The sequence below is a fragment of the Anopheles cruzii genome, chromosome 2 (assembly GCF_943734635.1).
Source record: "Anopheles cruzii chromosome 2, idAnoCruzAS_RS32_06, whole genome shotgun sequence".
NCBI lineage: Eukaryota > Metazoa > Arthropoda > Insecta > Diptera > Culicidae > Anopheles > Anopheles cruzii.
Genome location: NC_069144.1, coordinates 51102912 through 51124735, shown reverse-complemented (window position 1 = coordinate 51124735; position 21824 = coordinate 51102912). Strand labels below are relative to the sequence as shown.

Here is a 21824-nt window from a genome sequence, read left to right as displayed (position 1 = left end):
TCAACGAATCGGCTCAGCTTCAGCTGCCTGCAGTTCATTGAGCGGCGCGTGAATTCTTCGTTTGAGAAACTTCAAATTAACGCGTAATTGTAAAACTTCAATGTTAAATGATCGGTTACTAAGCCAACGTCGCCAACGACAACTTTGGCTCAGGGTATGTTTGTTTTAAAACTTTTGTCGGCTTTTATTGACGCACCGCAACTCCTTGCCAATCCTGTTATCTGTTCCTGCTCGCCACTTCAGACGTCGGCGTGACATGGAGATCGGAACTGCTCCACGAATTACTGTTGCGGGTCACAACAATCTTTTATTGTCTATGTGCCGTACGTATAATCTTTGTTCGTCTCATATTGACTATAACATGTCTGTTCGTCAGCGTCGTAGTTTCCTTTATCTCGCGTCCTTTTAATGTTTTTGAACCGGGTTTTTGTCCTTGTTTTCGTCAGTCGCAGTGTTAGGTTAGCTAGGGCTTTGTTTAAGTTATCTAAGTTTTTTTTTGTCAAGTAGGCTCTGTTGCACATGCAAATAGATAAGTAAATAAACATGTTAGCCGAACGATAAATGCGAACGAAAAACGAACAAACTGTCGCAAAAACGGTGTGCAAATACTATATGAAACAAACAAACAAACAAACAACAAAAAGTGACAGAATCTCAAAAATACAACATAAAATAGTAAACATAAACCAACGTAATAAAGCAAACGAGCAGCCAAAAAATATAAAAGAATATGTTCCATAAATGATCGAAATTATTAATTGCGACTTCGTCAAACTTCGACGGACTGGAGAGCAAGAGTCGCGGTTCGGTTTGCCACCGATGGCAAATATGCTTCCCACTGGTGAAACGATCTCCACATGACAGGCCGCCTGAGCTGCCCACTTCGGGTGTAGTGAATTGCACTTTGGCCGCTGGAGAACATCCGCCGGATAATGTTGCAAACATGCTCATTTGCTGTTTGCGAATTTTGCATTCCTAAAACCGGACCGGAACCCGCGGCGGTGACATCACACTTTTGGTTCTGTTCATAAATTGGTTGTTTTGCACTTGTTCACGGTACGCTACGCATTGTTGTGCCCTTTTTTTCCGTGCCCCATGTTGCGCTTGTTCTCACGCTTGTTTTTCGGATCGACCCACCGAACGGACCAACGGACGCTGGTGGGCTAAAAATGCGCCAAACAACCCTCGTCCGTGTGTGTGTTTGTGCATGTAACAGAGAAGCAAAGGAGCAGGGCTTGTCGCTACCGTACGCCGCTGACCGGGCGCGGCGCGACTCTGGTTGACGCAGTTCACATTTTTTGCTACTTTCATTGATTATAATAAAATTATGTTAATTTATGCTTACCGCGAACCGGGCACCGGCCTACCGGGCTCCACGAAGCCGTGCCGGAGAATACGATTACCGGCGTGAGTGGTTCGGGGCGCAACGCAAACGCAACTCGTACACTGCGTGCTTCGGTGCTTTCGACCGTCTTTCCATACATCCGAATCGATTGAGCATCGTTTTCCACGCTCTACAATCGACTGTCGGTCACTGTTTGCTCAACAGCCCCCAGGAGTCGTTCCGTTGGCCGAATGGAAACCGAATGGCATTGTTCAGCGCCCCAAAAGGACAGCCTCCCCAAAAGAAGCGGCAGATGAGAGAAAAGAGAAACACATAATGCGGACCAGTATTTGCGCCAACAGTGTCCGCATAATCAGCGGCCCGGAATGTGTTCGATGGTGAAAGCTAAGTAAATTGTCAACACTAATTTGCATCTCTCGCCTTACGAAAGGTCCCTCGTTTGGCGCTGAAAGTCGCTCGGAACCGAACTCAACTAAGCGCGTCTCGCCACGTTTCCGTCGAGTGCTGACAAGGAGTCAGTGACGGCACCCGAAAACCCGGAAACATGACAGCTGTCGGTCGGTCGCCGATACCGACGTCATCACACACATCCGGTTTTTAGTGCGCGAAGCTTTCAAAGCTCCGCACTTTGATGTGATGGAATCCACGTGCTGGTACCGGCGGGGGGACACTCCCGGCGAACCCAACCATTTCACGGGCCCTCCAGCCCCATTATGCTCGCAGCATAATGCTGCTGTCGGTTCGCTCGGGAGCTATTATGAGCTTACGCGAGTAATGGGTTCACGTTCGAAGCTTGTCGTCTCACCATTAACGGTGCCGCTAATCGCGTCAAGCTTTTTCCACGATATCGCGAATGATTGATCTTCTGCGGAATGCTTCGTCGCTAATGGAATTGGTGGTAATGGAAAAGAACAGTCTTCGACGCGGTGGGCTGAGTAGCAATTGATTGAATTGATTGAATTATTATACTCTCATCGACTACACGGGAATCGCAGGGAAAATGAGCATACAAATGATCTCATTTTTAAAATTATGTAATGTTCGATTCTGATTCTGTTCGATAACAAGCTGCAACACATTGAAATGTGCTTCCTTATCACCTGCATCACAATTGGGCCATTATGGAAATTTCAATGCAATCATATTACAGTATTTGATCATTGGGAATTCGATAGCAAGTTTTTATGCTCTAGTAGCTCTCATAATGGGTAAGCATTATTCATTTATTAGTCAAAATCATGACTTACTCAGATTCTAACCGCCTGGCAGTCCGTTCGTAGAACTTTCGTGTATGCGATCTCCAGAGCGTGAGCCGTCATTTGGACCCCAGATAATGCATCAATTTAAGTGTAACAATTTACATTAATAGCAAAGTAGTTACTTCACCGTTTCCCTTTTTAAGCACATCTCACGATGTCACTCGAATAAGCTGTATGGCTGTGTCGAATGGCTGTGTTGATTAAAATTCATGAATCATTTAACTAACTGTGTAGTGGCCACCTGAAACAAATCTGACTCCCGCAGACTGTCAAATGCTTTTAAGATAATGTGCCAATTTTCCAATGCTTCCGCGACTTTGTCTTTAATGCGGGGCAATGCTGGCTTTTAATTATGTAAATTTAGGCCATCACCAGAAAGAATTTGCTACCCGGTGAACATCCCACGGACCACTAGTGGCCCAACGAGCAGCTAAGTGTGCCGACCAAACGGCGTGGAAATGAGGCCAGCACTATCTGCCAGCAAATCTTAAATTAGTTGGCGCTTTGCTACGCACAGTTCGGGTGGGCTCGGGGAGCATCGAGAAACCCGCAAAAACCTGTGGCAGATTATCTTCAAAGCAAATATTCATATCATGCACAGTCGTCGCCGGCGTCGTCGTCGTCGGTTCGATAGAGATTTATAAATTCCCCAATTTCTAAAGACCGATCCGCAGTGGCCCTCGAGGGATCTCCGTGCTCACCCGGTGGGGCGGAAAAGGCTGGCCTTGCCACATAATGCCCGCGGTACCGCGTGGCGCAGCATAAAATTTATAGAATCCCCTCTCTTTCGCTCCTCTCCTCCTCGGTGACTTCTCACCGATTCACTATCTCCCAGGACGTGACTTTGCTTGAGAAAGAGATTTTAAATTGATACAGCACGGAGAACGGAACACCCGGCACGTGTCCCGGCTCCTGTCACGGGGCTGCACGTGTCCGTGTGGCCATCTGTGTACGTGTGTGTGTGTGTGTGTGTGACGAATGGCGGGTGTGCTTGTAAGCGTTCTTCATGCTGCGCCATTCACGTCGCAAGCTCCCTGGCCTCCTTCTGTAGCGTTTCGCGCGAACGAACGCTCTGCTTAGCCCTTGTGAAAGTCTCCCAGGGCTTCGACTCCCCGCTGGGTTTACAAAAATAAAGAACGCTCACGATTTTCCCCAGTGACCGCTCCAGTGGATAGATTCATCGTCACGCGACGCTCGCGATACGTTATCGATTTCCGTCTCGATAATGTGTCGTGGTGCGCCGGAAAAAGCATTCCAAGGCAAACTGAACTCCGAACCACCGCGTGTGTGTGTGTGTGTGTGGTGACCATGACCAACCGTTGCCGGTGGTTCAAGCTGCAGCACTGCGAAAAACACGTTAAAAAACGAAATGGAGGAAAATCGAACCTATCGAATGACTAATGGACTCGACGGGCACGGGCGCTGAACATGTTCATATTCCTCCCGTGCTGGCATCGACATCGGCTGGCCACGGTTGGCTGCGATTTGCGATCGGAGCGGAAATATTTTGCCGGCACTTCCGGCCACCAACTCCGGCCACCGGGAGCCCCACTTTCCGATCCTGCCATTTATCTCTCCCGCGATTTGACCTTGTTGTGCAATTACTGTACACTCTACAGCGTTCCGCTACAGGGTGTGTCTGTATGTGTGTGTGTCTGTGTGTGAATCCAGTTTTCGCCTTGTTCCACTCTCTCTCTCTCTCTCCACCTCTTTCAAACTAGCACTTTGGCCGTTTGGATCGTTGGGATCGTTTGGTGGCGTTTCGCATTTTTCCGCCCAGTTGGAGCAATTAATCTTGATGTAAAATATCGTTCCGGCACGATCTTCACGGCAAGGACCGGAACCAAAAAATACTATTTATTTCTCTTTCCATTCAACTCTCTCCCTCACTCTTAGAACCTTTTTTCCCTGAGAGTGTGAATGAAGGAAGAGATCGGCCAAGGAGTGCTGGAGAAAGCGAAACCGAAGACAGCCGTTGGAAAAGGCACCAACAGTCTTGGAACGCGTCTCCCGAGAAGAAGTTCGAGTCCGCACGAGGCCGGTGGGCGGCCGTCGGTCGAGAGTGCCGGTCGTTCATCCTGTCCGAGAGCTGTCCGAGACATCCGGAGCGGATTTACGGGCATGTCCTTGCCCGACAGGATGCCATTTGCCTTGGAAATGTTCCCCAGCGGACGCTGGACGGCCGAATCGGAACGCTGACCTGAAACTACGCAACGCCACGACGGGCGCTGCGTTTGGTTAGTATTTTTGGGAGCTAATTGAAGTGATTATGTACCCGTAACTCTCCACTGGACCGTGTTGTTTGCCACGTTTGCTCTTGAAGCAAATCCTTGGAGAGGGATAAAAAATGGATCCACCGGCAGGCACTTTATCACCGGGTGCTTAAACGGTCGGACGGCACGTACCGCGAATTACGAAAGGCCCATTCCTTGCGAGAAACATGTTTGCTGCAGGCTGGCCAGGGGGAAAACAGTGGATTGTTTTCGTTTTTTTGATGTGTGTATTTTTTGCATTCCGGAGAGTTATCACATTTTTTAAATTATGTCAACAAATTTCATGCTTTGTGAAACCATTGAGCTGTCTTGTTCGTGGTATGATTAAAACCAACGCGACATACCAAAGGATGCCCTTTAGTTCTTGTCCATTGAGTGCGAATGTTTGATGTAGGTTGTATTTTTGCAACAGATAATATTAAAGTGTAATAATCAACCTCAAGCAACCGTTGAAAATCTCATTAAGAAGGCTTCTCGGTCATTAGAAATAATATCCCTTAAACTACTCTCTCCGATGAATGGTTCCCAGAAGAGGCATTCCAAAATCCGACTTAATGCGAAATTATTTCCCATGGAGAAATGAAATTATGATTCTGCCGCCTGTAGGCTCATGTTTCGGTTTCGGTAAGGCATGTTTTCCCGGCAAACATCGGTCGCGAAGAATTAAACGCAGAAAAACTACGACAGTGGGAAGCAGAAACCGTAAATTCACTCACCTGAGTCGAGCGTGGTGGCAAGCAGGATGGATGGCAGGCAGAGAAGAATCAATTTAAGCTCCAACATCATTATCGCCGATTCCGTCCGACTTGGCTTTCGAGGCATTCGCTCCGGGCGGGAAGCTATTTGCTTCGCGTTCTGCTGCTTCACGTTTCACACGCACTATCTCACCGCGATGCTTGGCTGCCTGTCTACTTTCAGGCGCACCAATCTGAAAACCGACCGCGCTTGGTGGTTGGAAACGCCCAGTGTGTTCGTCCTCGTTGTGATCCTTTTCTAAACGAAATCAAAAAAACTACCATCTGGTTGCTCGGCGCCGTGCACTAACGTTTCGCGCGGGCGCACACCGAGATCACCCATCTACCGGCACCGGAACCGTGCGTTCAATTTCAATTTATCCCGTTGTAAACGGGCCGAACGTGAACCGCGTCCGTGATGAGTTTCGTGAAATTAATATTTTTCTCGCCCCGGCAAACCGGCTGGAAGAGTCGCGTGTGTATGTGCTCTTTACCGCGCCGCACCGCGAACTGTGTTTTTTTTTTTGCCACTCTTCGGTGCACGGTTTTTCCTCTCAAACACGGCGGTGCATTCGCACTGCACCACCTTTGCGCGACGACGACGCCAACGTACGGCTGCTTCGTCCGGCGAGGAAGCGGAGTTTTCTGGTCACCGGCTCAAACATGGCCGTTATTACCTAGGGGCCCCAGGGACCGAATGTTAATGTTGGTGTAAAATTTAATTTTCAAACCCGCAAACCAGTAATGCCGGCACTGGCGTTGGAAAAGCGATCCGGGGTGGGCGAAAAAAAAATCGGTACGTGATCACAATATACGTCCGCGCGCGACTGCATCCCGAGCAGGCGGATCTAGCACAAACCTTACGACACGTGTTGGTCAAAGCACCATTTTTAACACAAACACTGGGTGGCAAACGTGGGTGCCCACGAACCGAGATGAACCTGAAAAAGATCTGAAAAAGATAGTAAAACGAGTGTTAGTTGAGCAGGGAAAATGATTGCAAATTGGCAACGGGACCGAACGGCCGAATAAACAATAGCTTCATCACCACGATCAATCATCTGCCTGTAGCAGCGAAAGCAGGATCTACGAAGTGGACCAACGGGACGCTACGGTCGTCATCATGTGCTCATTAAGCTGGTGGTTTGGTGGCGCTAATTTTGCTCAATTTTCAAAACATCATCACACACACAAGCGCGAGCGAGTGATAAGGGCGTCAGACGAGCCTGTATCCTTTCGGGACCTGGCGCCAGCTCGGACTTTTATTGTGCTAATTAAAATCATCCACTGGCAGAGTCACTGCGAGCCATTTGACGCTGTCCTCGGTGTCCTAATAGGCGCGGCCTCGACTGACGTGTTGAGTGATGCTTCCCAAAACACACGCGACAGTGGTGGTTGAATGTGTGGCACCGCCTCGCATTCCCGTCAAATTATCGCGCACTGTGTGCGATGTGATTCTTTTGACAGTGCGCAATTACGCGTGAACGTTCCATGAATATAGAGTACCTTTTTTGATGGCCAAACTTTACTGCTGGCCTTAATATTGTGCACCGTTTAGCAGATAAAACACAAGTCCAATGCTTTGACTTCATAAACCTTTATTTAACTGCATCGGGTTACTAGATCGACAGTCGAGGTATGCTAAAATCATGTTTAAACTTAAGAGACACAGACATTTCTGCTTCAGCATCGTCAGCCCTTCATACATTGTTTATTGATCATTTTATATTTCAATTTTTGCATTGTTGCAATCGATATGATGCTGGTTTATTTTCCTGCCGAAACTTAATATCAATTTTATTCCACCTTCGCTGTAGGGAACTCATGAATGAAGCAAAACTGATTGTTTTGCGCGATGAAACACGGCTTCAAAGGAGTCGAGTGGATTGGCTTCTATACATCGTCGCAGGGCACACGGGTCGTGGGCTTTAATTAGCACCTCGTCTGTGGTTGGATCTGGTGGAACCGTTGATTATTTAATTTCTCATTCAACACCACGATCACATATGCGGTCGGCACTGTACAATAACTTCCACTACCACGGGTGCCTCCTACGCGTTGGCGCCGGGATTCGGGTGTGGTATTAAATTCCGCCCCACACACACACAGAAATGGCGGCCGTTTTGTTACAATTCGACGCCACGCTAATCAGACGCGCTTTAATTGGCCGGCCCTTGGCGCCGCGGCAAAATGGTCCAAAACCGGGCGTCCTGTGACATCAGCACTCGGGTTCTCGGGTTGTTGGTTGGTGTCGGAAGTGGCGCTGTGGCCTCGGTTGACAGCCATTAATCAGCGTCTCGTCAGCGGCGCTCGGGAACGCATGGCGAAAAACGTGGTGGGCAGCGTTCGCAGCGTTCCGTCCTGCCGCCATTTTCCGTGGTCTGATTGCGCCGGGCGCGCCCGCAAGGAAGCTGCTCCTTCGCCTTCGCGACTTCCGCCGTTACAACAATCGAGGACGGCTCCATCTTGGTTTTGGCGTGTCATCAATTATTCATTCGGTTTTCTCGCCAGTTGACGTGTCGGCCGCTTTGATCTTTCGGCCTCCTCGCTGGCGGTGCGCGGGGCGGTACGGAAGACGGGTGTTTGCGGCGAGTTCTGGCTGGGTGGTGCCACCGGGAGGTGGTTTTAATTTGTCACCGTGGCCCACGAGCTCCACCGTTTGTTTCTCATTATCATTAGGGCCGTGTCATTAGAGGACGGCAAATGGTTTGATATACTCGAGCGTCACACGCACACACATGCACACAGTACTATCGCTCGTGTGACAGTGTGAGGTGAACCTCTTGACACTCGGAATTCCTTTGCGGAACGAACGCCACGCACATGAATATCGCCTGTGCAGCTGTTTGCAATGGAGAGTCGAGCATCGCATTGCTGACCACCGACGATACGCCACCGACAACCCTCCGAAAGAGGGTGCTTCTCGGAACACATCTAATGGAACTTGCGAAAGAACTCCCACCGTGCGAAGGTACGGTTTGCGAACAAGGCACTCAAATCCAAGGTAGACGCACTTAATACGCTATCTGCTGAGCCGTCTGTTTTGAAGGCGAAATTACTTGGTACGAGGGCTGCAGCATTTCCACGAACACGATGAGTTATATTGGCTTCATGTCCTTTGGGTTTCCCTTCGTTCTATCAGTCACTAGGCGCAAGGCGTAAGTAAGCTCCGCCGAGGCTAATGACATTGGACGATACTTTTGATGGCTTCACCTAATCAAATCAAACCACGTTTTCAAACCGATCAATTTAATGTCACTTTTGTGGATGTTAGGGCGCTATGTTAGCTTGTCTCCCGTCCAATCAATCCAGCGGACATCATTATTTGATGCTTGCAAACAATAAAGTAGTTAGGAGTATTTATTTACGTAAAATTATAGCTTAAAATGATTAGCCTTAAATTTATGCCATGCGCAACGAATAACTGAGGAACGTTTGAGAGACACATTAGAGACTAAAAACAAACAAGTGAAAACCATGGCCTCCGAGCAACGACCTGAGTCCCGTTGGGGCGATCCTCTATTCTCTTCCGAACTCCGCATAAGTCGGTCTCGTGTTCACTTTCTTTCCTCGATGCATGAAAAAGGTGTTGAAAAAATTCAATTTGCTCCACTCCCGGGCAGCCCAGGACAGGGAGAAAGCCCGTGGGCCAGACACTTTCGAGCAGTGAACCGTCCGGAAGCACTACATATTCAAATGCCGGCCAAGCCCACCGGGCAGGACATGAGAATGAATAATCAATTATTCAAATTTCTGTATAACCACAAATAAAGTTTCCATCGGAAAACGGGTCGGCCCGGGTTCCGTGCAGCCTAGTGTTTCCCTGGTGTCCTTGCTGTGACAGTGGAAAAATTTCACGCACACACCGAAGCATCAGCGGGCAGCCCACACGTACCACGAACATGCGCCAAGCGCCAGAACTGATGTGCCAGTACGGAACTACTTCAACCTTGCTTCGACGTTGGCCCGGCGGCCCACTAGGACGTGTCGGCTGAAAGGCTCCGGGCAGTGGCTAAAGAGGAATCCGCGCTTTTGTTGTTGTTATGGCCAATAGCTAGGATCCTTTCGAGAGCAGCAGCATTTCATCATCCTCATCAACCGGGACCGGCAGCTCGCTGTGCCGAGGATGTCCTCATCGACACCCCGAAGGATTTTCAATCTCTCCCGTGGTTGGCACGACGTTTAAATGATCACATAGCAGCATCAAAAATCAACAGAGTAAATTTGAGCAACATTAAGGCGCACGCTGAAAGTGTCATCTTTTTGTGGCGTTGCCCGGTGGAAGGATAATATTTTGGCCTGGACCTGGTGCCGCTTTTGTTAGTCCTGGTGAGGTCCTGCAAAATTTGCATTGCCACCAGTTCACTTGCCATGGTGAATGGTTTGGATATTAAAATTCGAAAATAAGCTGCCAAGCGAGATGCAGCTCTGAATTCGGTTTAGTTATGCAATCGTACGCAAATTTAGCGAAATCCTTAGTTTACCAAAGATTACAGCTACACAGGCGTATGTAAGCTACGACATCATATTCATTCGGTTTAAAAAAGGTTCGGTGATCGCTGATGTCACATGCACCGAATGCGTTCTATGCTTGGTACTCTAACGTTAAGTTATTGCTTTTGAGCTCACTTGACATTACTGTTGTAAGTTGGGGATGTGTTTTAAAATTTCAAACCATTATTATATTATCTGGAACCGAATTGTTAACTATTTTATGTCCTTCCTAGTAACTGGGCTGAGTTTGACTGTCATCGAAACTACCACGCGATTCAATTAAAACATATTAGATTTTCGTTTTGTCGTCCACTCCCAACCCAAAGTAATCGGCAATTTGATGCATTATTTTCACGGATCCTTTGTATGAAAATCCTTTTTCAAACGGTTATGCTTTTGTTTTGTCACAAAATTGTGGAAATTGCGCAACGCTTTTAGAGTGGAGACATCCGTCACGCTGCTGCGGGCTGTAAACGGGAACCATTTTTTTAGCGCGCCTTTCCTAAGCAATTTGCTGGCGGGCCGCTTCATGTGCTTTTTGCCACCTCCGGTTACCGTACTCCGGAGGATGATTTTAGTTTAAATTGGTTGGCTTTCTCTTGTTTCCGTCCAATAGACACCAATGCACACCGTTTTGATGCTCGAGTTAGTGTTTCGTTCCCGCTTTTTGCCATCCTATGCCCAGTTGATTGGAAACATTTGTATCCCATACATTGGGAATTGGGGACGGATTGAAAAAAAATCCACACACACACACGTTCGTTTGGACAGCAAAAAATCCGTGCCTTCTATTCCTCTTTGGTCAAACATCGGCACTCAGCAATCGGATCGAGCGCCACCGAAATGCAGTTATGCATGAGCCTGTCCCGCGTGGCCACCGGGACGCGCCGAGCTTGGGGTTCCGGTTCGTCCCGGCGATTTGTAGCACCACGAGCACTTTGTCATTCGTTTGCCTCCATTTCCGGTAATTCCCGTTCACGACCGTTCCGGGGGGCCATCGGCGGCCGGGCGCCACAATGGCTCGCAATCAATTTCAATTAATTTAAATTTCAAATTAAAATTCAAATGATTCAATTAATTCCGTGCCTGGTTTCCCTGCAGCGTTCCAGTAATGCGCGGCGCGGGGTTTTCTATGTCACTTCTACCGTCGTGTGCTGCGCTTTGCTTCGCACTGATTATACCCAACTCCTTACTGCGCGATGCATTGCCAGAAGGCACTTTATGCTGGACATTCTAGTGGCTTAGCATAAGCGTCCGTGGCTAAAATAGAATAGCGTAAGAAGTAGCGACAAGAAAACAAAACTGTTTTATTTAGCAAGAGAAAAAAATCCTAATCTGATTTGCTGCTGTGATAGAATTTTCTTTAAACCCCTTTTTTTATAACATTCGAACAAACCGAAGCCAGATTTGTTTTAAAATTCATTTGCTGCTGCGGTTGGCTGATGCGAAAGGATAATGCTTCGCACACCACTATCGCCGCAGACTGCCGCCGCACTGCACAGTAAATGACGCAAATTGGTCGCACCGGAGCTGCCGAGGCCCCGAGCGTCACGAACGCAAATTCTGCCTGAGCATGAAAAGTCAACCCCACTTTAGGGGTTAGTTCGTGAGATTAAAGCAAAAACCAAACGAGTCCTTCGGGCGGCGTTTCGTCCCCATTAGGGCAGCCGCACGTCTTCACCCGCTTCAAGTGCGCACCGACGTGAGCATCCGTTGTCCTTCCATCATCCCGATCTTGTGCGGTGGCTTTGTGCGAGAAAACCCGGGGTGGCGTGGTACGGAATCGTGACACGTTTGCGTCACGAATTAATTTTATGACGCTTCTGATGCAGGGTGGCCGAGGCGAAGGTTGGGTCCCCTCCCCTGGGCCATAATGCTAAGGCCCGACCCCCCCCCCCCTCCCCTTTGCAGAAAGCCAGTCAAGTGTGACGGAAGGAAAACGGACTGGAGGTACGGGAAAAAAATATCAACGCTCACCAAAAGCCAACCTGTGTGTGATTCGGCTTTATGCTCGGCTGAGCCCGTTTTCGAAATTTAAAACCACTTCAACACAGCACACAGAGAAGACGGTTCACAATGGGCGATGCATTTGATGTCGCGAGCATGATTTCTTATGCAGCACGGTGTGTGTGTTTGGGTGAGTCCAAAGAGATGCCCGATAAGCGCAGTAAGTGCACCAGTGAACCAGTTGCAGCCACGATTGCACCCGGTGCGATGTGGTGGCTCTCGCGGCGAACTACATAATTATGCGCTTGTGAGCTGTTGGATGTGAGTGGAGCAGAGGGGCGCTACGGGGCGAAAGACAAACTGTGCGTTCGTGTACAGAAAAAGGATTAAGGTCCGACCGGGAAGCGCTGGGTTGGAAGTGGTTTTCGTCGGAACCGCGTTTCAGGACAATATACTCTACTAAGCGGTTCAATTTGTCAAAACAGTCCATGGTGGGTCGCGGGCTGGTCCGTCACCAAATTCACCCGTCCAGCTGCTGATGGCGGTCGCTGGCTTAATCTGACGCCGGCGTCTTGACGTCGGCGACACCTGCCGAAGGTGCGACTTCTGGATAATGCCACGCTCGTTACCCTTTGTTTGTAATCCTCCCCCTAAACACCCAAGACAACAACACCACTCACACACACACACACACACAGAACGGCGGCGTGGTCTGGGAAGACGTCGTCGCAAAACCACTCGGGGTGGCTTTGTTTGGAATGAATTTTCCCCGTAAGTAAGGTTATGTTGACTTTCACACTACTATAGTGGCAGGAAAAGGAAAACGGGATTTTGACTTTGCCGCCCCGTCGCCGGGTGGATTAATGTTTTCATAATGATAGGTGGGCCATAAGCGTTGAAGCATAAACGCACCCGCTCCACTCAGCAGCTTCAGCGAGACACATTCCACTAACCTCGTGGTATTGTGGCGTGTGTGGGTCACAATGGATGTCGGAATCGGATTGTACGAAGTCAGCCATCGCCATCCGTTCGAGAGTTCGGTTGGTGCATCGGTTGTTCCGTTTGACGGGTGAAGAATTAAAGGTACAACAACTTACGTTGCTTGGTTGGGTAAAGTGCAAACCGCTGAGTTCATAAAAACATATTTGGTCAACTCAACAATCAACAAATATCACCTTCACCACCGTATTTCTGTTCGAATTTGGCGTGTGAAGTGTGTGTGGTCAGTGCATTGAAGGTCATCGAACAATTGTGTACAAAATAGTCGAATTATCTGTGCCGCTAGCAGAAGTGCACGCTAGCCACGCTTCTATGTACAATGTATACGAGAAGGAAAAACAAACAAACGGCCAGAGAACATACGGAATCGTGCTGATGTGATTATCTCCATTCCATCCCGTTTGAACAGTTTACGGCTCATGATTTCGCGGGCGTAATAACAAAAACATAAACCAAACACATTTGATTGGTTGAAGTGGTAAGTGCTGTAAGAGCTGTCAACTCCTGTAACATCGAAGTTGAACCACCAAACGTGTCACTTCAGCTAGCGGCAGCGGTTGAGGTGTTCTATCGCTCACGCTTACGCCTGAATGCTGCCGTTGACCCCCTGCCCCGAGTCAAACAACTTAGACCAATTCACCTGCTTCAGCCCATTTAGCATTTTATGCGCAGGATTGATTGGGTCCTCTTAGAATAGTAATCTTCCTGCCACAAGGCGTCTCTGCAAACGATCTGTTTCCTGTCCAACATAAGCTCGCTGCGGACGGTTGCCTGGCGAGTGAAGAGGCAATGCTATGCAATTACCGGAACCGGTATGAATATTCATGACGATCCTGGCGCTGGCGGCTTTGCAAAAGTTTTGAAGCAGCCGTTTGAAGCCGTGTCAGGTGAAATTAAAAACTTCTGCCCGAACGAGTAGTGGCCGGGATTTGGACGTGTTGCTGAATAAATTATCGCTCTTTGTAAGGACTTCTGGGCCGCAGCAATCAGGCAGCCGGAAATGACAGACGCAGGCAAGAACAAAAGTCAAACAGAAGACATATTTCTCAGCTTCACCCCGGGACGGAGTTGCAACTTCGGTTGCAGCTGCGTCCATTTCGTCCAATGAAATGCAAGTATTATTATTGCACCCAAAGTGTCCCTCTCTGGGCCATGCCAACGCCAACTTGGTGCTTACCCCATTGGAAGTTATTCAAATTTAAATTATACTAAATTCCCGCCATTAAGCTCATCCTAAGCGGGCACCCCCGCTGGAAGGTGCAGCTGACCGGCAGCTCCGGGAGAATCAAATTTTCATGCATCCGGCGGTGGTCCGAGAAAAGAAACAATCTTCAGAAGAAACGGTTCCCGGGTTACTCCCAGAACCCCGATAAAGACCCAGTCGGTATGGTCGGTCGGTAGCAGCGGGCTTCCCCGACCCGTTCCCAGCGGAAGCATTCCAAATTAATTTATTCTAAGATTCCATTTACCAGGTACCACCACCGGTGCCCACCCGTACCCGCGTCGCACCCCCGAAACCGAGCTGAAAGTTTTATAAATTTCAATTATGCTCAAAGAGTTTTTCGTAAACAATCTGTTTTGACTTAACACAAACCGTTCGGGCTTTCTGTGTGGGGTAGCGGGTGGGTTTCGGGAGTCCTGCCGACTCCCGAGACTCCCTGGCCGTTCGTTTACTTCAGCTGGTACTTTCGACATTACCGGCTCTAAGCACCCGAGAAGCTGAGACCCCGCGCCAGAACTCCTTCGTGGAGCTTTCGAGCGAATGTCCTGTACGGAACCGGTGTGGGTGGGAGTGGGCGGCGGTGTGGCACGAAAGAATCAATTTCTTCTCATCATAAATAACTCATAATGCTTTCAGGGCCATGCCATGCAGGAAAGGCCAAGTAGGAAAGTTTTGCATCTCCCCTTGCTACTACCAGCTTTCGGAGCCAATCATCAATCTAATAATAAGATTACTAGCTTCCTTCTCGCTCGCACTCTCGCACATTCGCGCACGCTTTCTCGCTCGTCCGGGCCACAGCGACCACCCGGTGGTGTACTCTCTCTCTGTCCAATTGGTCCCTGGACCTGGCATCGACGCCGGGATCGACGATTCGAGACGATCGCCGGTAACGGGCTGCCGCAGGAGAAAGGATGCTGGAGTTGCCTGAAGCCCATTAGACTCTCATTACTCTCGCTGTGTGTTCCACTTCTTTTTTGACTTCATTTTGGCCCTGGCATCTGCCGGGGGCCAACTTTTCGCTAGGCTTAATGTGGATGCGATGTTGCAAAACGTGCCATCGGACCGGCTGGAACTTGGCCAAGTTTTTCACCTTCTTCGGTGTACTCCTTTCGTACTCACTCGCTCTCTCTCTCTCTCTGTTGCTCTCCGCCACAGTGAGAGAGATAGTGCTCCCACCCGCCGCGGTGGCGATCCGGGCGTCTCAAGAGGGGAGATAAATGTAAATTTATTCTAATGACCACTCGGCTACATGCACGGATGCTGCCGCTGCTGCGGCAGGATGATATATACATTTTTAAGGCCTCCCGACGATGGCAACTTACTTCATGTGCTTCGGAGTGCTACGAGTCGAAGTGGCAATAAAAACAGTCGTCTCTCGCCCGTCGCTTTCTTCGCTTGCCTCTCGCGTTTCACGGTTTGCCATTTACGTTCACATTTTTTTTATTCCCAAAGATCTGGGGCCCTGGCAGGAGATCGAAAATCGTCCTGGAATTTGTAACGAACGACAGTTGCCGTGAATCACCGTACGGGGGCCAGTTTAATGAAGGAAATGAAACACTGCATAATTTGTGTTCTCATGTATTAAACAAATTTCATTACGGCACCGATCGGCTTAACGGCACTGGAAAGTTTCCAATATTGCGCAGATTGAGGATATAAATAAATAGTAGAGATTATTCTGTTATCGGCTGAATGCTCAATAAACGATTTAAGCATGTTTTAACCATTTACCATATTAGCCAGAATTGATAACTGATTTTCAGGTATTTGAGTTCCTCCAAGATACAAACAGATGGTTCATCATGTTCCCTCAAAGTCTATTTAATGTCTGACAGCTGTCTGACGGACGGCGCCAAGGTTCCGTCAGACGCGAAGGTCACACGAAGAAGTCGCAAATAAATTTCGCATAATTTTTCGCGTCTTCCCGGAGCATCGCTCCAATCATCGTTGCCGATCTGTTTGCCACACGTGCCGAGTCATCCGGGAGTTTCCTGTAAACGCTCGATGCGCTTGATAGCCCGGGTCTCTGGCACAATCTCCGGCATCGCCGACGACGGTCCACTAATTCATGCAGCATGGCATCATCGTGTCAGCCGCTGTCGGCGGTCTGGACGAGCCGAGGACACTGCACTTGCTCGGGAGTCCGGCCGGGCAAGCGAAACAAACAGATTGCGCCGCTTTATCAGCCCACAGCGGTGACGCAGCCACCCAAAACGAGTGTCACGACGGGGCGATAGGAGAGTCGGTCGGTCAATCACACATCACGGGGTGCGTGTGTTCTAGCGATCTGGCTGCCAATCATCCTCCGCACTTGTGTGTGTGTGTGCTGGCCAGGCGGCGCGAGCAACGTGCGATAACGGATCGAGTGATCAGTCTTGTCCGAGCCGTCCCTCTACTCGGAACTCGTCGGGAGTTCGCTCCATCGGCTTCGTGATGCAGCTGCAGCTAGGTGTAGTCGTTGGTTTCGTAGCGGCACTACTTTGTCCGCTGGTGGTCCTAGCCAGTCCCACCCGGGTGTGTCCGGCAGATCCCTCACAGGAAGCGGCAGCCGTGGCCACCGGCTGGCTTCCGAGAACTCCGGAGCAAACACTGTACGCGTACGTGCGCTGCCTGAACGACTCGTCGGCCAGCATCGAGATGAAGATACGGTGGGTAATGTGGCAACCGGACACTTCGCCCGAGAGCCAGTGCTACGTGAAGTGTGTCAGCGAGAACCTGCGGCTGTACGACCGGATGCGGCGCCAGTTTGCACCGGAGCGGTTCGAGCAGCAAGCCCGTGCCTTCCACGATGAGCCGGAAGCGCCGGAAATGCGCCAGATGTACGACGACGCCCGTCGTCTGCTGGTGGGCGAACTGACGGACAACGAGTGTGGCACGGTGTTCGCCAAGTACGCCCCGTTCTACGCCACCCACCAGGAGCACATACTGGCCATCTTTCACGGCGATCTACGCAAGATCCTTGCCACGTACCGGCGGCTCGGGACGCACGTGAAGCAGATCGGCCAAAGCTTCGTCGACTACTGCGAGAAGCGGTACGGGTTCCGCTGGACCGAGCAAGTCCAGTTCAACTGCCCGAACAGGACCGCCGTCGACTGTGTGCTTCGCGGGTTCCGCTGGATCACGGAAGAGGGCGCTATCAATGTAAGATCGGGCGTGTCAGCGGGGCCTTTTTGGGGATGGAGTGTGAGTGTGATGCCGCTCTGTGCTCTGTGATTGTAGGACGCCGAGATCGTGCGTGATTTCAAGAGTGCCGGCCAATCGGTGGACGAACTGGACAAGTGCACCGACCCCGAGCAGCTGTACGTGTGTTTGCGAGCGCACGATTCAACGGCCCTTGCGATCGTAATACACGAACGAAACGCACAGACTGCGTACTACTTCGACCAGACGTCCCAGGAGGAGCCGTGGAAGTCGGCCGTGCAGTACGGAAACTCGCGTCTACACGAAGAGTCATAGCCGGGCGATGGTTGCCACACCGCCGAAGAAGTCAAGAAGTCTCTATAGTCACCTTCTTCACTATACTCTCAGCCATTAACAGCCATTAAGATCATCTATCGATTCCGATTACCAATAAATCAGTTCATCAATGTAACGTAGTCTTGGCAGTATTGATAACGTTAAACATATTTCGCCTCTACAAAACTGTTTGCCGCACGTCAATTAGTAACGGGAAAGGGAGAGAGAAAGAGAGGGAGAGGAATCAGAGCGGGTTCAGCGGATCGGACAGAGATAACCAACGGCTTATCTCGTACTCGAGACTCGCATTAATCTTGGACTGGACGTAACATTGTTACCATTGAACCCCTCGATGAACAATGTCGAAGGTTGAGAAGCAACATAAGAAACGGGTTGTGTCACAGATGGCCGTGGACCGAACCGGACCGGATTATGGGTGGGTGTTTCTTGCGGCAAACCTCTTCGTACTGTTCCCGCCAAACCCCCCCCCACCCGCGAGAGTGGCATAAATAGTTACAAAGATGCGATTTACAGCCGCACGTTACGTGAGCGGTCGGAAGGATTCGCCCAGAAGTCACGGAGCACGGGTTGCGCCGAGTATCGATCAAGCTTCCAGAGCATCGAATGCAGCACTATGCGGGTGTTGCAAAGCACAACGCCCTAGCAAAACGTTGGCCACTTAGCTACGCTCTCTCTCTCGCTCCGTTCCAAGTCGAAAACAGGAGGTCCGTTCGCTGCTTCGGGCAGCGGTAGAGGCAAATTTATTGCTGCCTTTTTACAGCCACCGCCCTTAAGTCCTACTCCGCCGGAGCCCTTGTTTATGTGTGTGTGTGAGAGTGCCAGTGTGTGTGTGTGTGTGTGTTGATTGCGGACAGCTTGTTGCCCCGAATTCGGCGAAGGTACTTGAATTTTCCAAATAATTTTCCTCATCAAGCACCCGGCACCCGCGCGGTAATTAATTGCCCTTTGTGTAGCCGCTTCGCAGTTGCGCGGGTCCCGACCCGACGTCCCGGCGCAAAAAGTGGCCTCCGTGGAGCCCAAATGACCAACGGACCCGTTCCAGAAGTGTCGGCGTTGGCAGTGTTGCCCTTTCTGTGTTGGCCGCCCGTTTCGGTGCTAGCAAAAGTGGGGAAGTGCAAATAACGCGAACTCAAGAACTTATGGTCACCTTCATTCGTCAGGTTTGGATTCTGGGTTTGTGTTTTTCGCACGCGGGCTAACGATCACTTTTGGCACGATCCTACACCATATGCAGGTTGCTTTCAAGGCTCAAACACCACTCAAGCGCTGCATCGAGGATGCAGCGTTGAGTGCAAAGATCAAGAATTGAAGCGAGCAAACAACACGTTACGTTTTTTTTTTGACACTTAAAATTCACAAAACTTTGTGGGATTTTGGTCGTTTTCCGAACGATTGGATTTTGTTCAGCTTTCGAAGGATTATTTTGAGGTTTGTTTTGCTTGGCAGCAGCAGCAGTGATAGCAGAGGAAGAACTTGACTGCAGTCAAGGGTAATGGCTAATGGCTACAGCATTTCCTTCTTCTCATTGTTGTAAGTTTTGAGCTACTTTGTTAGTCTCCAGAATGTTGATGTTTACAGAAGTTTGAGTACAGCTTATTTACTGATATACGTGAGGTTTGTATGTGGATTGAAAATGTTGTTGTATGTTTGTTATTTTAATGAAATATTTGGAATGCCCTTCAATAGTTTGTTCTCCATTATTGAACAATGCATGTAGCGTAACTACTTCGGTATTGTTTTTTTTTTGTCTTTCAGTGATCATTAGAATCTTCTACAGTTAAAGCAGTATAGGCTCCTAAATATTCTTTTTTTAACTATTCTAAATATCTTTCTAAATATTATAAATAATAATTTTCATATTGTGTAAAGTGTATATAAATTATGTAAAGGGAAAGTGCAAGAATCAGTGTATATAAGATATATTGCGTCTGATCAATTGTTGTCAACTTTGAGTCTCCGTACGTTTCAGAATTTTAAACATGTAATCAAAGCTCTGTTTAGTATACTAACGACGCTTGTCACGTTGTCTGCTTGAGCTCTAATTACGTAATGCTTAGCGTAGAGAGATTAAGTGCTGGTTTGGATTGGTGCGCATGTTTGAAATATAAATACTAAACTGGATCGGATTCCTATTCCGGAATCGAACGCTGGAACTCCAGAATGATTGAGTCTGTAGAGTTGATGAGGGCTAAATAGAAACGGTTGAAATCAGCGTTGTATCGCATTACTACACAACAAGTTGGTCGGTGCTGTAGTTCTTCTAGTATTTAACGTCTTTGCCGTGTTTCAAAATAGCTACTACATTGATTAAACCCAACCATGTGGTAAGTTTTTAAGTTTGTCAATATAATCGAATAAATGCGCAGAATGTTAAAGAACGCAATTAGTAAACCAGAAACATAATAGCTTTCGGAAAGTGTGACTTCAACAGGTTTGTATATCGTTTTGTTGCGAAACAATCAAACCCTCAACCAGCGTTACAATTGATGTGGAAATGCCACCCGAAAAGGGTTGCGTTGACCCATTTCTTACCACCGGGGGACGAGCTACGTCCACTCGACGAAACGAGCATAACGCTTAAGTGCTTACGGGAACCGGTTCGACGTTGAAACAACACCACATCGGTCACATTTTGCCGGCTTCGTCGTTATGAGAAACAAGCGAACTTTACTAATAAATCATAATACAGGGCCACGGTGTGGCACCTGCCGTTGAAAGGACCGTCCCGGGTCGGCCAACCTTGGGTACGGCGGGTCCAGGTGCACCATTTTGAACATACCCATGTTCCGTGGGCCCCACACAACGATGATAATTGTCACTCAATTTGAAAACATTTTCCAATTAAAGTTTGCTCAATGCTCCGTGCGCCGAAGAAAGTGGGCCCCAGATGACATACAGGCGGTGGAAATGGATAAAGGATTTATGCGCCCGGGGTTCCGGTGAAGCGGTCAGACCGGCATCGCCCCCCCGGGGGGTGTCCGACGACCAGCAAACGGTCTAATTAAAAACTCAACTTTAATGACAAAAGTTTCTAATTCTATTGCGTCGTGCGGATGATATGTTCCGTCTTGGGCCCGGCCACCGGAAGGACAATTGCTGGCTCCTTAGGCAGCGCGATCTGCTGAGGGATCCCATATCTGCTGACGATTCGCAATTGTGAATTTATTAAACTTTTCTCAATGGAACGTCGGACGTGATTGCGATTTGCGAATTGTTTCCCGAAAAAGGGATTCTATTAACAGTTTTGGAAGTTTTGAGCCACTTTGGGTAACAACCTCATAAAGTATCACAGCTCAGTGCGCATGTGGATCGAAATAAAAGTAGCACCACATTTGCGTTCGATGTTGCCATGTTGAGCTTTGTGACCCGTGGGGTTCGGGGCTTAAGGTAAATCCATTCCGGTCAAAGGCTGATGTATGAAAGCGTGGCAAGCCAGCGCCAGCCGACCGGAAAGGTGCCGTGCAGCCTAACCTCAACGCTAGGCTCCCTACGGCTAGGCGTTATTTTTTCAGTCCGTAATTAACGTGAAAATGAATCCATTTTTGCTAGTTGCGGTTACCTGGCAGGGATCATTCTAAAACCGGCGCCACCCTAATGAGCAGGGTGCCTCTGGCTGACCTCCAGCCACGTATGTGCTAATGATTTTACATTTCAATTACTGACTTTGGGCCAATCCCGTAAGCCGCCGCTAGATCAGGTTCTGGATTCCCCCCCGGTGGGGGGAAGGCTAGCACGCAAATCAAACCCTGACGACCATAAATTCGGTATAATCCTTCAACGTGTCACTAGTTGGCTGTGCTGACCACCGGCCCACGTTGGACCAAAGTTTTCAAACGATCGCCCGCGGCCGGCCGTGTGAGTGTGGGATTCAAATAATTTTTGGTCTATTATAAATCCATAATATGGCCATAAATCCTAGCCCCTCGGCCGGTCCTCGGTGCTGCGGTTGTGCTACAACTACCGGGCACTGATCCCTTCCCAGGCACACGTTGAGATCCCGGTGATGGCTCACGTCCAACTGCGTCCGGCGAGCGGCACACTCATTAAGCACACCGGTTCTCCGGCCGATTTGCC

The 21824-nt window shown here is 49.1% G+C and overlaps 2 protein-coding genes across 2 annotated transcripts in view; one reads left to right on the top strand and one right to left on the bottom strand.

Moving 5' to 3' along the window:
* The window catches only part of LOC128268525 (hemicentin-2), a 108496-nt gene extending 102797 nt beyond the window's left edge, over positions 1–5699 (bottom strand). Inside the window, exons 1-2 of the mRNA XM_053005647.1 lie at positions 5594–5699; positions 3430–3432 (exon numbers count right to left, since the gene is read on the bottom strand). Of these exons, the coding sequence (XP_052861607.1) occupies positions 3430–3432; positions 5594–5699 (109 nt within the window). The remainder of the gene's footprint in view (positions 1–3429; positions 3433–5593) is intronic.
* A 10965-nt stretch (positions 5700–16664) lies between these two features.
* Positions 16665–17861, top strand: LOC128278231 (37 kDa salivary gland allergen Aed a 2-like). Its single transcript, XM_053016910.1, has 2 exons — positions 16665–17414; positions 17493–17861. Exons 1-2 carry the CDS (start codon positions 16707–16709, stop codon positions 17727–17729), a joined length of 945 nt encoding a protein of 314 aa, XP_052872870.1. The 5' UTR covers positions 16665–16706; the 3' UTR covers positions 17730–17861.
* Positions 17862–21824: the final 3963 nt, after the last annotated feature.

Coding starts and splice junctions, on each gene's coding strand:
- LOC128278231 (XM_053016910.1), top strand. CDS start 16,707: ATGCAGCTGCAGCTAGGTGTAGTCGTTGGTTTCGTAGCGGCACTACTT. Junction 17,415..17,492: donor CGGAAGAGGGCGCTATCAAT/GTAAGATCGGGC, acceptor CTGTGATTGTAG/GACGCCGAGATCGTGCGTGA.